General features: G+C 32.4%; 1 protein-coding gene across 3 annotated transcripts; it reads right to left on the reverse strand.

Annotated features, from left to right (window-relative positions):
- Positions 1-74: 74 nt before the first annotated feature.
- LOC136417389 (aquaporin AQPAn.G-like) lies at positions 75-9,576 on the reverse strand. 3 transcript variants are annotated; one of them, XM_066403063.1, is made up of 6 exons: positions 9,341-9,576; positions 4,109-4,275; positions 3,645-3,788; positions 2,084-2,296; positions 1,865-1,945; positions 75-1,734 (listed from the first exon to the last, which is right to left on the reverse strand). In XM_066403063.1, exons 1-6 carry the CDS (start codon positions 9,561-9,563, stop codon positions 1,594-1,596), a joined length of 969 nt encoding a protein of 322 aa, XP_066259160.1. In that variant the 5' UTR covers positions 9,564-9,576; the 3' UTR covers positions 75-1,593. The 3 variants fall into 3 exon arrangements, with proteins under 3 accessions (XP_066259160.1, XP_066259169.1, XP_066259177.1); XM_066403072.1 differs by lacking the exon at positions 9,341-9,576 and adding an exon at positions 6,313-6,446 and having other exon boundaries at positions 76-1,734; XM_066403080.1 differs by lacking the exon at positions 9,341-9,576 and adding an exon at positions 6,033-6,274 and having other exon boundaries at positions 77-1,734.
- Between the last annotated feature and the right edge of the window lie 5,136 nt (positions 9,577-14,712).

The raw sequence follows: 14,712 nt of genomic DNA on the forward strand, positions 1-14,712 counted from the left end.
TTCTCTAGAAGGAAGAAAACATAAAATATCTTTAAAAAGTAAAAATTAATTTATTACATTTTAACAATAAATATTTCAATAAAACCTGATATTTATAAAATGAGAAAAATAAAAAAATAAAAAGAAAAATAATTTACAGAACAAGATTCAACAACACAAATTTTATAGTTTAATACAGTTATACAGTTCCTTTTTATTTACTTAAGGACTAACAGTCCATTACCGTCTTAAGTGAATAATATAACATAATGAACCGTAGTTTTTGGTAATTACAAGATTTAGGACAAATAAAATTTTCTCACAGTTCAAAAAAATCCGAAAAATCTAGAGTGATAAGGAACATGAAAGATAAAATATTTTCAAGAAACGCATGTATTCGTTAACAGGAAATGGTGAATTAATACAGAATTTGGTCCTCAATGTACAATTGTGGTATAAGTAAAACATACCCGGCATTATCGAGCATTATACAGAGAGATCATTTAAATTTCATATTTAGTGAGCTGTGGATTTTGTTGAAGAAAAAAACGTATGTCGATTATCGTTTGTGTATATTTCGTTACTTAAGTAACCTACATCATTTGCTAATTTTTCATGCCGAAACATTTCTTCCGGAGACATTTAGCTAATCATTATTTATTATTTTCATTAGTTACCATTCAGCCTTTGCATTTTTTCGTTTTTCTTTCTCTGTTATTTTGTTAATTTTATCCGTTTTATAAAAAATTGGTCTTTTTTAAGATCACAGTGTCGTTTGTTTAAATTCGGTTTCCTGTACGTACCGCAAAATGGTGTTCGCGGACGAGCAGAAAACATTTCTGATTGAAGCATATTTTCGTAATAGACATCAAATTAATGGCGAATCGATTTATGAAGTCCAATCCTGTTTTCGAGAATTTCGTAAAAAATTCTCTGAAGTTGTAACAGATGAATTGAACTTCGCAACTACACTGAAGTATGTTGTGAATTTATTTCGTAAAACTGGCAGCATTCAGAGAAAGTCAGGCAACAGAAGACCAAAAAAAAAACGAACTCCGGGACATTGCAAAAAATGTAAGACAGATAATGCATGAAAACCCAAATACTTCCTTGAGAAGATTATCACAGCAGATCGACTTATCTTATGGTACCTATCACAGAATTCTCAAAAATAACCTAAATTGTTAATGGACAACATTTTCAGCAATTATTGTGAATTCTTCGAACAATTAAACTTGCCTTGTTAAAAAATAGCCTGAATGTTTAATTGAAATCTTCAAAATTAAAAGTAAATAAAGCAGCATAACTTCACTCGGCCCCTTTATCAAAAATTAATTTTAACGTCATTTTGCGGCATATGATCAAGCTACGATCTACTTTTTATCTTCTATTTCTCTTGTGTAAAATTCCACAGCTAGCTAGATACAAAATTTAAACCATCACCATATATGAAACATTATTCGACTCAAGCCAATGATCTTCTTGGATCTGATTGCCCAACCATAGCTTAATTGGTCCTGACATAGCTTTTAAAAATTATAATTTCGTAAATTTTAATAATAACTCAGATATATCTGCACAATCAAGTCTCTCTTCGTTCTTAATTGTGAAATATTACGGTTTCTGATCAATCATATGATTAACTTCCTCTAGTTCAGTTTCCTCTTCTTCTTTCTTTTCCTCTTCATGGAAAAAAAGGAACACATAGATGCCACATCCCAGAACGGCACCTACAGTTGGTCCAATCCAGTAGATCTAAAAATGTGTTATAGTGAGAAAAGATATTTCAATCGAAAAAATTGGAAAATAACATCTTTTGAAAGAAAAAACTGGCTCTAGTAATATATTCCGACTTACAAATTAAGTAATCAGAAGTGTTACCTACCCATTGATAAGCATAATCTCCTTCTAAGACAGCTGGCGCGAATGATCGTACAGTGTTCATACTGGCGCCTGTAATGGGTCCCTGAAAAATTCGTTAAAAAATGTCCAAACCGTATATACAAATATTTCAAATACCAATATTTATTGGATCATTATTAAACAATACATTCCTCGAGCCAATTGCCGCATGCAATAAGATACTTTAGTGATTACTACTTACTGCGACCATTGAAATTGCAGCTATAATGAATCCAAATCTGGAAGGAACGGAGTCCTGCTTTTCAGCGTTTCTTCTGTCCCATATCGCACAGCAGACTAAAATTAGTACGCAAGTAATAAGAGATTCTATGGCCAAAGCTTGCATAGGTGTGACTTTTGGATGGGGTTTTGTAGCGCAGAAACCTGGTACCACCCATTCTTGAGGCATTAAAATCTGAAAATATTTATATTTGTAAATTTGTATAAAATAGAAGAATATTTTTCCCTATTAAAATTGATAACAGAACTTCAAATTCAATACATTAACATAGAGTTCCATATCATCGTATGCACTTTGTTCCTTGTCGTAAATTCACAAAAATTAGTGTCATTATCCGAAAACCTCATTATTTCAGATGATAAAATTGCCAGGTTTTCAAATTAGTATATGCTTTGCTTCAGTTCATCCCCGTTTTGTATGTGTAAACTGCAGTTATGAAATTTCAAAATACATGTGATCATTTTCGAGTTCAACAGTAAATTTTAGAGAGTTGCCTAATATGAAATGCGCACTACGAGTTGTCGAAGACGACATCTTGAGGCTGAAGAGTATTGTGATGCCAGACCATATTAACACTACCAGAAATTTAGGCTTAGCTACTAAAGGAGAAATTATACCTCTACCTTGACCTTTATAAGCAATGAGAAAAGACTCAAACAACTCCCCTTCATCATCAGAACTGATAATAAAAAAAGGTCACAAACAATCCATGGATCTACGAGTCTGGATTAGACCGATTATCTTATTTCTATTGGTCTACCAAACACTTCTGATCTGCTAGAAATGTAGGGAGTTTACTGAAAAACAATTTCTAACGTCTTCATAGTATCCCAGTATTGAGAAAGTTCTATTTAGAATGATCCTTGCAAAGTAAAAGGTTCTGTGGATCCCCAACTAATCGTTATGGACTAAAGAACGATAACTTCGACCACTATAATTTGCTGAGAAGTCCAGAACTAACTAATAAGCTAACAAAAATTTATTTCAAAGTAATGTATTTATTTTTTTTTAATTGACATGAAAATGTTGTATATTTTGGTATTTACCGTTATTACTTTCGTAAAATACGCCATTTGACAAAATGGCATTTTTCTGGAAAACGGTTCGGTTTACGTACATCAGCTAATAGTACCTTTTTCTTCTCAGGTACGCCAGAAATCTAATAAACCAAATAACGGTAAAAAAGCCAAGTCTTTAAAAGTTTAGGGACAAAAGAAGGTAGCCTCGCCTCCGCGTCCCTGAAGAGTTAGAAAGAAGCGTTAGATCCTATCTTATTAACCTTAGTATGATACAGTAATGCCCCAAAATTAATTAAATTTCATCAACCAGAAGAAAAGTTATTTAGGAAATACCATTTTCGCTATTAAATTTTGAAAAACTTATTTCCGTGAAGGTAAATTTTTGAAAAACTATTTATAAGCAAAGTACAATCTTTTGATAAGAACTTTTCATTTCCAGAATATTGCCCACATTTTTTAAAACACCCTGTATAGCGCTATAGAATAAAAAGGAATTTACCTACCTTTAAAAGAGCAAACCCAAGAGTGGCTCCTAAAAATTGGGCCATGATGTATACTAAGGCCATCAATGGAGACAACCGTTTTAATATTACAGTGCTGATAGTTACAGCTGGATTGAGATGAGCTCCTGAAATGTGCCCAAATATCTGAAAATGTATACATTTTAATCCAATAATTGTGAACATGGACTTCAGTCATCATGCAGTGAGTACAGCATATATGCACATATACGTTGGTTTTCCCGTTTTAAAATTAAATTATCAATAATTTATTTCTCTTTTCCAGAAAACATATGCAAAAATTACACCGTTTACACTGTTCTCTGCATAATGATGCAAACTAAGAATATAATGCAAGCAACCTAAGAAGTAATTATGTTGACTGGTTTTTTGCGTCTCTGTCCTATGCAATCTGAAGTCCAAATTACTTTTTCCTCTTAAACAAATACCATTTTTTAAAACTTTACCTGTATAATGATTAAAATGACTAAACCGAATGATAATGATGACATGTGGTGAACTGCTGGAGGATTATCGGCCTGTGGTGCACATCCCATACATCCGAGGAACATGAGAAGTGAAGTTCCAAGGAGCTCTGACATGAAGTTTGTGAAGTAATATTTCTTTGAGTCACCTTAAATGAAATGTAGCATAAATTTTAAAATTCGGAACATAGAGAAACCATTAAATTGAGATTTGCAGATAAGATTTGTTAACTTAAAAAATACAGGGTTTTCCTTAATGGCATGCTAATATTTCAGGGTGTGATTCCATTTATTATTATGAAGCAAAGGTCATATGGAAATATGTTCGCAACGGTCCAAATTTTTAGCGAGAGGGTGTTGAAAATTTTCTTTTTAAATTGTTATTTTTAAATTTCTCCGAAGATACTTTAGATCTTACTTTCAATTTTGGTGTGTGTTAACAGGACATAAAACCTCGTATTTTAGTAAGAAAAGTAATTCTATTGCTCAACCAGTGGCGTCCCTGCGTACATGTCTTCCGATGTCATTTAGAAAAAAAATGGTACGCCACTGATATTTTTTTGTGGGAATACTTTTTATGATTAAGTTGGTCAATTCTACATGAAAAAGGTCTTTTACGCTTTTCTCGTTAGATGAGCCGTTCTTGATTAAAACAATAAAAATCAACTTAATTAATTTATTTATTTTCAATACCTAATTTTTATTTTAAGTTTCTAATGTTTGCCATTTTTGGTACCAAAAACGGTGCCTTTCCAAGACTTCACGATCACAACTGAGGTATCCACAACCAATATAAAACCCATAGGTCATTGGACCGATAAACTGCACAAAAAAAATTTCGATTTATTTTCTAAAAATGTCAGGGGGGGGGGGGGGGGGACTCACGTTTTGCTACTTTTCAAATTTTGAACCGCGATAACTCAGCCAGACGTGGAACAATTGCCTTAAAAAAATAGCTCAAATTAACCGTCTCAAACAGCTCTATAAGATGCCGCAAACCACTTACCGATATTTTGTAAAGTTTCCGAAATACAGCATCAGTTTCACTCTCAATTTTTGTCATTTTTTTGTTGCGGAAAATGGCTGTTCGAAAAAAGTGTCTTTTCAAGGGTTTAAGGGTAGTTATAGTTTAAGAGTATATTATAAGTTATCATTTTATATTAAATGTTATATATTTTATTATTTGTTATAAGAGACCTTTTTCATGTAGAACTAACCAGCTCAACCAGAAAAATATTCCCATTAAGAAATGTCAGTGGCGTACCATTTTTTTCGTAAATAATATCGGAAAACATGTATGTAAAATCGCCACTGATTGAGCAAGAGAATTACTTTTCTTATTAAAATATGGGGTTTTACGTCTTATTAACATACATCAAAATTGAAAGTCATATCTAAGATACTTCCTGAGAAGTTTCAAAATAATGATTTGAAAAAAAAAATTTTAACGCTCTATAGCTAAAAATTTGAGCCGTTGCGGACATATGTACATTTAAACTTTTCTTGATAAGATGACCTGAGGAATCACACTCTAAAATATTAGTACGACATTAAGGAACGCCCTGCATCGATGAGCCCTCCCCTTCAGATCAGAACCCTTCAGAGTTCCTCGCAGAAGAAAAAAGAAGAAAATCATGGGTTTTTAAATCATCCATTAATTAATTGGTTCTTTTGTTTGCTTTTGCGAATTTCTCAAGACTTGTTGAAGTGCAAATACATAAAAAAATTACTTTAAAGTTATTAACAAGTTCTCAGAATTTAGTTCATCGACCTTTGTTACCTAAGATGGAAAGCTTAGAACTACTATTATAGCTTTGACTGGTCGTTCACTTAAGAGCAAATAAACATCGACGACTATGCCAAAAATAGTGAGTTAGACACCTACAAAAATAACTCATCAACTTACCCCCTCCAAATCCCATTTTGAATGTTATATAGATCACCAAACACCACGTTTATTATGTCGGAAAGATAGAACTAAAATGACCAGTCAGTTATCAGAACCATTTTGAAAATTTCTGTCGCACTTCAAGAAGATAAGAAATCGAATATTTTGATTTCTGAAGTGCTCATTAGTAAACAGTTTTATCTTAACTTTTGTTCCAAGTATACGCAAATACTTACATCACTACATCATATTGAAACTCGTAGATGTTTTTCTTCTTGTATTAACAGTTATATCTTACCTTTGCAAATAAAAATAACCATTGTACTATTTTATGAATTATGGACCAATAATTCATATGATATCACTGGCTTGATGATGGCCTTGTTCATCATAAGTCGAGATGTACAAGTAAGAATTATCATAACGAGAACGTAAACGTTGATCCGCGGGTTAAAAGTCACTATTACAAAAAAACATTAAAATATGGACTAAAATTATTGGATCAAGTTTTATCATAATTTTATAGATAACACATAATTCCTTTAATCCATTATGCTTAGTATCGCAAATATATTATTCTTAGGAATCTAGAGAAATGTAAATGAAATTCCCAATTTTCCAATGACGGCGCATTAAAAGATGTTGCAATATCATTCTTAACGTTTATAAGCAAATTTTTATGAATTTCGAATTTTATAAATCCTAAATTGCAGTAGCAGAATAAGCAACGCAAAACTCTCGCGTGAGGCTTCTGCGGATATCGGTCGGATGCAACGCGGGCTACACTTAACAGCAGCCGCGCCGTGGAAACCTAGCATGGATATTGCTTCTGATTCATGGATAATGTTAGCAAAATCCGGTCAAATAGAGATCAATTTTCAGTCATGCTTGATGGTCCTTTTTGTAGGGAATATCATTTTCAGTTTGCTTTTAAAATGGAGTCCCCTTACACTACCGGTCTGATGTGTATGTATTGTTTCACTTCTTTTCCATCCTTCTTTATAATTACTTCTGTATCATTCCTCTCTTCTGTTTGTGTGCCAATGTGATTGTGTAAATACAGAATTTTGACCTTTGAGTTCATCATGTATTGTGTTCAAGTATACCTAGCCCAATGCTGGAAATATTATTAGTACGTACGCTGATACATCAAAATATTTTTTAAGTGAAACTTATTAAGGAAATTTGTATAGAAAAATAATTACTGATTCTGGCTACTAAAGTCGTAAATTTTGTTTTCATATTGTCGAATTATTTATCTGATCAGTTAACATCGCAATTCAAATTTAAAATTTTGAAATTTCTACTCATTTCATAACAGATGTTATCGAATTTCAAATCATTAATTTTCTAAGCTGTTTTTACAGCTGTCTAAACAGTATTATACAGGGTGTTTTAAAAAAGAGTTCAGGTATGAAGGGTGTGATTTTTTGGCCCATTCTAAAAAAAAAAAACTCCTATTAGTATAGGTCCGCAAACGCACCATTTTCAAGATACAGGGCGTAAAAAAAAAGAATGTCGGTATTGCTGTCTTTGTTGTTGTTGTTATTGCTTTCTGTTAATGGAAATGTAATGTTGCAAATGTTATTTAGTAACCGGTAACAACTGGTCAACAACTGATATATTTAAGGTCAATTAATAATATGGATGAACCACAGCAGCAAATAGAAAATGAGTGCCAAACAATTAGACAAAACCCAAGGTTGTTCGAAAGAATAACAGCTTCTTTTCGGCGAAGATGTAAATTCTGTGCACAAATGGCAGGTGGACATGTAGAAGATCTTCTTTAAGTAAGGAAGAAGTTAAAACTGTTTTTGATCATTTTTTTTTTACAATCTTTTTTTAAACACCCTGTATACTAAAAATCTTTTCAGAACTTCTTTAAATATATTTTATCCACTTTTTCTCGGTTTCAGAGTTTACGGCAGTTTCGAAAAATTTCTTAAAATATCTTCAGTATTGATCTGTACAACTGTCTGTCAGGTTTTTCTCTTTAGAACATTTACTTAAAATGACTTTTAAATTTAGTTGCAGCTTGTGTCCGGAGTTTATTATCTTGTAACAATATATATACAGAATAACAATTAGAAAACTTACAATAGCTACATATGGGGAACAAAAAAGAAGATATAAAAAATTCCTCAAATGAATTTTTATAATATTGAAGGAGGAACAAAAATAATATAATAAACCGATCCGTTCTTACTTACCCCCTCATCCCCAGACATCCCAATTAATGATGTTAAATGGCCCCCCAAGTCCCATTTAATGTATTCATTATTTATTTAATAAGATCTGAAAATCGTTAATATTAGTGTATTGATAACAATCTTAAAACTTTTAAACATTTTAAAGTCCTTTTTACTTCTAAATATATTTTCTGTGATCTTTATTATTAACTGAACAAACAAATAATTAAAAAATACGATGTTTTTTTTTATACGTTTCGTTTCCTAAACTCTAAAACTAAACCTGTAAAAACCGAAGGATAAAAGTATAAACAACGCAATTTTTTAATTTTTTGTTTCTTCAGTTAATAATAAAGACCGCAGAAAAAAGTTATCTAGAAATAAAAAAGGTTTTAAAATATTTAAGAGTTTCAATATTGTTGTCAGGACACTAATATGAGTGATTTTCAGCATTTATTAAATTAATAATGAAGAAATTAAATGGGAATACATTTTAATTAGATTTTCTTTAATCAAACGAAAGTTACTTGATCAAATGCAGATTTGTATCGTATAATCGAAAAGCATTTTTTGAGAGCTTCAAGATAAATATCACAAATAGAATGTTGTTTAACATTATTTAGTTTGACCCGTCGAGGATGAGGAGTAAGTAAGAACGGATTGGTTAATACACCTTTTTAGTTCTCCCTTGATATTGTAAAAATTAGCTCGAGGATTTTTTAATATTTTTTTTTGTTCTCCAGATATAGCGATTGTAAGTTTTCAAATTGCTATTTTGTATATTTTTTCTCTTGTTTAAACGATCTCCCAGCCACAATGAAAACGAATCGCCACTATTACAGACTCAACAGGTTTCAAAGAAGTAATCTATGACCACTTCTTGCTCTTAATACAAGAGCACTTGAAAATCTGCTCTTGAGGCCCTTCGTGCAATATTGATTGATCCATTTGAAGCCCTTGAAATAGTTTCTCTCTCACTTTTCGTTGGTCCACATCTATAAACAGAATTCCGAAAACGTGATTCACTTTTAAGGGTAGTTCGCGTTACATCTATTAACACTAACTTATACGTATAATAATATTTACTGTATCCATTTTAAAAAGTTTTAAACTCATAAGTTCAAGTTCAAGACACACCTTCTCTATACCAAATTTCCTTCTTGACGTCATCCTGACAATCTTTCTTCAAATCCTGATCAAGACCATCTTTTGTCCCTGGCTGCTTTTTCGTCTTAAACGTGGCTTTTCTTAAACTCTTCCTCAATTCTTGAAAGGCTTTAACTTGGAGGAGAATCTCACTGGGAGGAATTTTACTATCAACAGGGTTGTCATCTTCCGGACGTTCGGCTACCGTGGACATTTAAGACCACTATCTAGAAAATTAAATAAGTTCAGATTAAGGGAAAGTTACATCCCTTAACAGGCAAACGGAATAGGTACATGTCTGTACTACTGAAAACATATTGAGTAACTTATTATCGCATTAAGGACTTAAATTGCGTGAAAATTAAGCAATTCAATTTCTTAGTATAGTTCGGGATTGCTTTTTGGTAAATATATTAACGCGTGAATCATTTGATTCCTGGAATCAAAGGGTTAAAACATAGCTAACTTTATACAGGGTGAGTTTTCTTCGATGATCAGTGAAGAGATCTTAGAAACTACCAGAGTTATAAGTCGGTTAAATGGGGAAAGAATTGCTGCTTTAAGGGACCAATTTAAAGCCACCTTTTGTTTTTTGTAAAAGTCCACGGCTTATTAGATATTTAGCAAAACTCAAATTTTGTCGATTTCTTTTAATCGATCTAGCTGTATAATTATTGGTTCTAAAAAAATTATGTGAATTTGAATATTGTAGATAATTTTGCTCTGAAAAAGAAAGGCTAATCAACTTTTTTCTCACAGCTATCATTTTTGAGATATAGCATAAACTTACTTTTGTTAATGGAAAACATAATAAGTAATGACTTATTTAAAAAGGCGTTTTTTCAAGCTTTAAAATGATACCAATAAGTAGACAATTAATTCTCAAAATAGCAGACTTACAGCCTTTTTTTAACCCGACATTGCAATTTTAAGACACTTGGCCATGACATCATTCATATTGATTTATGATTTGTTTGACACTGACAGCTCATATCGTTTAAGTCAGTTATAAATTTAAGTTTTTTAATTTCTTTGATAAGAATTTTTCAAATCGAGGAATTGTTTAGTGTGCTTAAGTTCAAAAACTTAAATGATGCGAGTTGTCAGTGTTAAACAAATAATAAATCAACATGAATGATGACAACTATGTGAAAAAAATGCCTTTTTAAATAAATTATAACCTAGTATGTTTTCTATTAAAAAAATAAGTTTATGCCATATCTTAAAAATGATAAAAATGAGAAAAAATGTAGGTAGCCTATCTTTTTCAGGGCAAAATTATCTACAATATTCGTATATAATTTCTCTAGAACCAATAATTACACGGCTAAATCGATTAAAAGAAATCGACAAAACTTTGTTTTTACTAAATACGTAATGTGCCATACGCTTTTTCAAAAAATAAAAAGTGGCTTTAAATTGATCTCTTCAAGGTGCAATTCTTTCCCCATTTTTACTTGGACTTCGTAGCTCTGCGAGTTTCCAAGATTCCTTCATTAATTATCAAAAAAAAAAAATCACCCTGTATATCAGGAGCATGATTTTCCTGGAAACGATGAAATAATAAAGAAGGTGGCTGAAAATTCCATATAGAGTTGCTAGTACGTCGGTCTGTTAGACTTTAAGGGAGGAAATCGATGTATTGATATTCGTAAATTTTCGGGATTCATGTACTGACTTAAGTAGGAAAGACGGAAAATGTCCAAAATTATTAAAAATACTTTTAAATGTTTATTTTTAGGTTAAATAACAAGCACGATAGCAAATACTGTTTTTAAAGAAAAAATGTTAACAACCTAACTATCAATTTTGTTTGTAGGTGTTAAATTTGTCCGTGCGGTTTGTAAATTAATCATCCATTACCGCTGTGTAATGTAATTATCGACAGATTCGTTATGGATTTTCAAATTTAAGGATTTTAACTAACTGTAGTAGTAATTAATTTAGGTTTTGTTGCATAAAGCTTTTACCTAATAATTATTATATAATAGAAGTATTTGGATCAAGTAGTTATTGTGATGCGGTAAAAACATCATAAGATATCCTTGTAATAATGTAATGAAAAATAACAACAGTGCAGATTCTTACTTAACTAATTTACCTCTGTTGATTTTTTAACCACCTTTAATCAACTAACTAGGTATAATACTATTCTACTAAGAAGTACTTCCACTTACTAGCTATACTTACTTAGGAGAATTAAAAAATATCATTTGTACGTTAAATCTTCAACCTACCACGAGCCGAAAGAAGCGTTACACCCTTGACCGAACAAACGTAAAGTTCTTGCAACCCTTTACTCGCAAATTGCTATTTCGGTCCCATCTACAATAATAAAATTGATGGCATAGCTGTAGTTCCTTGGCACGCCCTGTAGCTTCTAAAATTGCTCCCTTTCGAAGCTTATCAAAAATCCTATTAAATATGTTCTGGTATACACAAACGGACTCAGGTATCTTACAAGTTCAACTGTCGTTTTTTTAACTAAGAAATCTGATAAAACACCCCATCAGTTCAACCCCAAACCCCTTCAAACCTTCGATTTTAACGGCAAATAACTAACTCATTCACTTTAATATTCAAACTGAACTCGAAGCTCACATTACACAAATTTCACAAACAGTAAGTCGAACAATGTGAACTATAAATTCACTTATAAAATCACAGTTTAATGTGGAAAATTTGATTGTCGATAACAAGAATAATGGCTAATCAATTCTTTGTACCGCGTTGTAAAACCTTAAAGCGACTTGTAATCTGTAATGGTATAGAAATATTAACAAAGATCAAAATGGATGATTGTTCAATGGAGGAGGGTGGTAGTATGGGTGAAAGTTTCTTCGCTCTTTTGACCATTGTCCGGTATTCATGTACGTGAATGCATAATAGAAATTAGTGAAATTGCGAGGATAAGTTTAAGTTTATTTTAAGAATTGAAACTGCTTCCATTTTTGCCTATAGATGCGCAAACAAAGTTGTTTTATTATGAGTAAACAGTGCGAATAACGCAATGTCGGTGCAACATCTTATTATGCAAACTTTTGTCTAGAGAAGCTTGAGATAGTAATTTTTGGTCAGTTAACAAATAGAAACGTTGGCTCCAAGTGCTAATTACCTGTAATACAAATTCTGTTTCTCCTTTTTATAAGATACATACAGGGTAACCAAACGAAGGCTTTGCACCTCGATTTTCAATATTTAAAATGAAAATGTGTAAAAACGCTCGTCTATTTTTGATTCGGGGGGCCAATTTTTTATTGTACAAAGCGCTTTTTTTATGGTACCCAAAGTTTCTTTTGAATAATTTGGATCAAAATCATATTCTTAAAATTTTGATTTTATTAAAAGTTAATTTGGACCTTTACAATCTGTTTGGTCAAATTTTGAAAATGATATCTGACAAATGGTCACTTCCTGCAGCTAAACATAAATCGGCCCTTTTTTCAGCGTTTGATATCATTTTCTGAAGAGTTTCCGGTGCAATTCCGGTAATTTCGTTCCGAATATTGGTCTTACGTTCTTCGAGAGATTCCGGTTTGTTGCCATACACCCTGCTTTTCAAATATCCCTACAAGAAAAAGTCAGGCGAAGACAAATCGGGTTACCGTGCGGGCCAGTCAAAATCCCCATTTTTGGAAATCAATCGATTGGGGAACATTCCTTTCAAAAAAACAATTGTTTGACAAGCCGTATGGCATGTTCCGCCCTCTTGTTGGAACCAGTAATTCTGCATGCCATTGTTATCCAGTGCAGGCGCCAAAAAGTTGCGTAGCATTGCCCTATATCGCTCCCCATTGACCGTTGCTACCGCGCCATTTTCTACTTCAAAAAAGTACGGACCAATGATTCTTTCCGAACATATACCGCACCAGATAGTAACTTTTAGGGAATGTAAAGGGTGGATTTTTGAGTACCCCAATAAAGAACATTTTATGTATTAACACTTCCACAAAGCGAAAAATGAGCTTCGTCAGTCATGATCACATGGCTCCATAAATCAAGTTCTCCAGCATAGATGTTTTGCATGTTTCTGGCATATTGCACGCGATGTGGCTTATCAGATGGCAATAGTTGTTGTGCCATTTGCATCTTGTATGGAAAGAGATGCGGGTCAAACTTTAAAATCGTCCATAATGTCAACGGATGCGTATCAAATTGGTGAGCGCATCAACGATGCAACGTTTCTGGATTTTGCTCAACACCGGCCCTTGCGGCATCAATAATCTCATTACTTCGACGTCGGCGAGTTTTATTCTTAGGCTTTGATGTTGCTAAAAAACTACTATCATTAAATTTAGTCACTAAACGTCGAATTGTCTTCGATGTTGGCACTTTTCGACCACGGTATTTACTTCTATGGGCATGTTGTGTCAACTTAACTGAAGATTGATTTTGAAAATAAAACTTAACAATTTCAGTTATTTCCTTTGGCGTGTAATACTCCATGACAAAAATTGTACTGGATTGATGTGCACTGTCACATATCTATCTGATAGCTGAATGTCATTTTATTCCAATTTAACATTGGGTACCACAAAAAAAACACCTTGTATTTTCAACTTCAATCTCTCAAGAGGGATGACAGTTACTCCCAATATTTTTATTGAAAAGAGGTGTCGACCTCATTTTAAAGGTAGCTGTACCCTAATTATAACCTCCAAGTTTGAAATCACTGCTATTATCCCTATTAATATGACAACTTGTCAAAGTCTGTGAAGAACTGATCATAATAAGAGCTGTAAACTTCAAAATGAGAGTAGGAAGACCTTGAAAAGTGAGATATCGCTGAATCATTTTGACAGAGGTGAGTTTTACCCCTCGAATTTAAAAGGGTGCGTTTCTTTATATGTATTTTTTTTCTTAAAAAATGTGAATAAATAAAAAAAAAGTGTTCACATTACTTTTCTGATCAATTTATTAAATGCTGGAAATGACCACCATTTACCTCTTTGCAATAAAATAAATTTTGTTCAAAGCATTGTCTTACTTTACGTAACATTTCGGGTGCAATTTGGTAGCATTCATGAATTATATTGTACTATTAGCGGTAAAACTCATCTTCGTCAACACGATTCAGTGATATCTCAATTTAAAGATCTTCCTACCCTCATTTTGAAGTCAGCAACTTTTATTGTTATAAATTGATTATTATCTAAAAGCTTTTTCCCCATAGACTTTGACAAGCTATCATATCAACGGAGATAATGGCAAGGACTTCAAACTAGGAGGTAATGGTTAGGGTAGAACTACCTTTAAAATTAAGTATCACTCGATACCCCTCCCCATTAAAAATTTTGGGGCTAACTGTCATCCTTGATCATGAGTTGAAGTCGAAGGATTGAAACTACAAAAATTGTAACGTT

Source organism: Euwallacea similis, chromosome 2 (assembly GCF_039881205.1).
Source record: "Euwallacea similis isolate ESF13 chromosome 2, ESF131.1, whole genome shotgun sequence".
Classification (NCBI taxonomy): Eukaryota; Metazoa; Arthropoda; class Insecta; order Coleoptera; family Curculionidae; genus Euwallacea; species Euwallacea similis.

What these genes read in the sequence shown, in the direction of transcription:
- LOC136417389 (XM_066403063.1), bottom strand. Translation starts at nt 9,563, where the DNA reads ATGTCCACGGTAGCCGAACGTCCGGAAGATGACAACCCTGTTGATAGT. An exon ending in GGAAATTTGGTATAGAGAAG is followed by an intron (nt 4,276 to 9,340) that starts GTGTGTCTTGAA and finishes ATTTCATTTAAG; the next exon opens with GTGACTCAAAGAAATATTAC. An exon ending in TTGGGTTTGCTCTTTTAAAG is followed by an intron (nt 2,297 to 3,644) that starts GTAGGTAAATTC and finishes AAATATTTTCAG; the next exon opens with ATTTTAATGCCTCAAGAATG.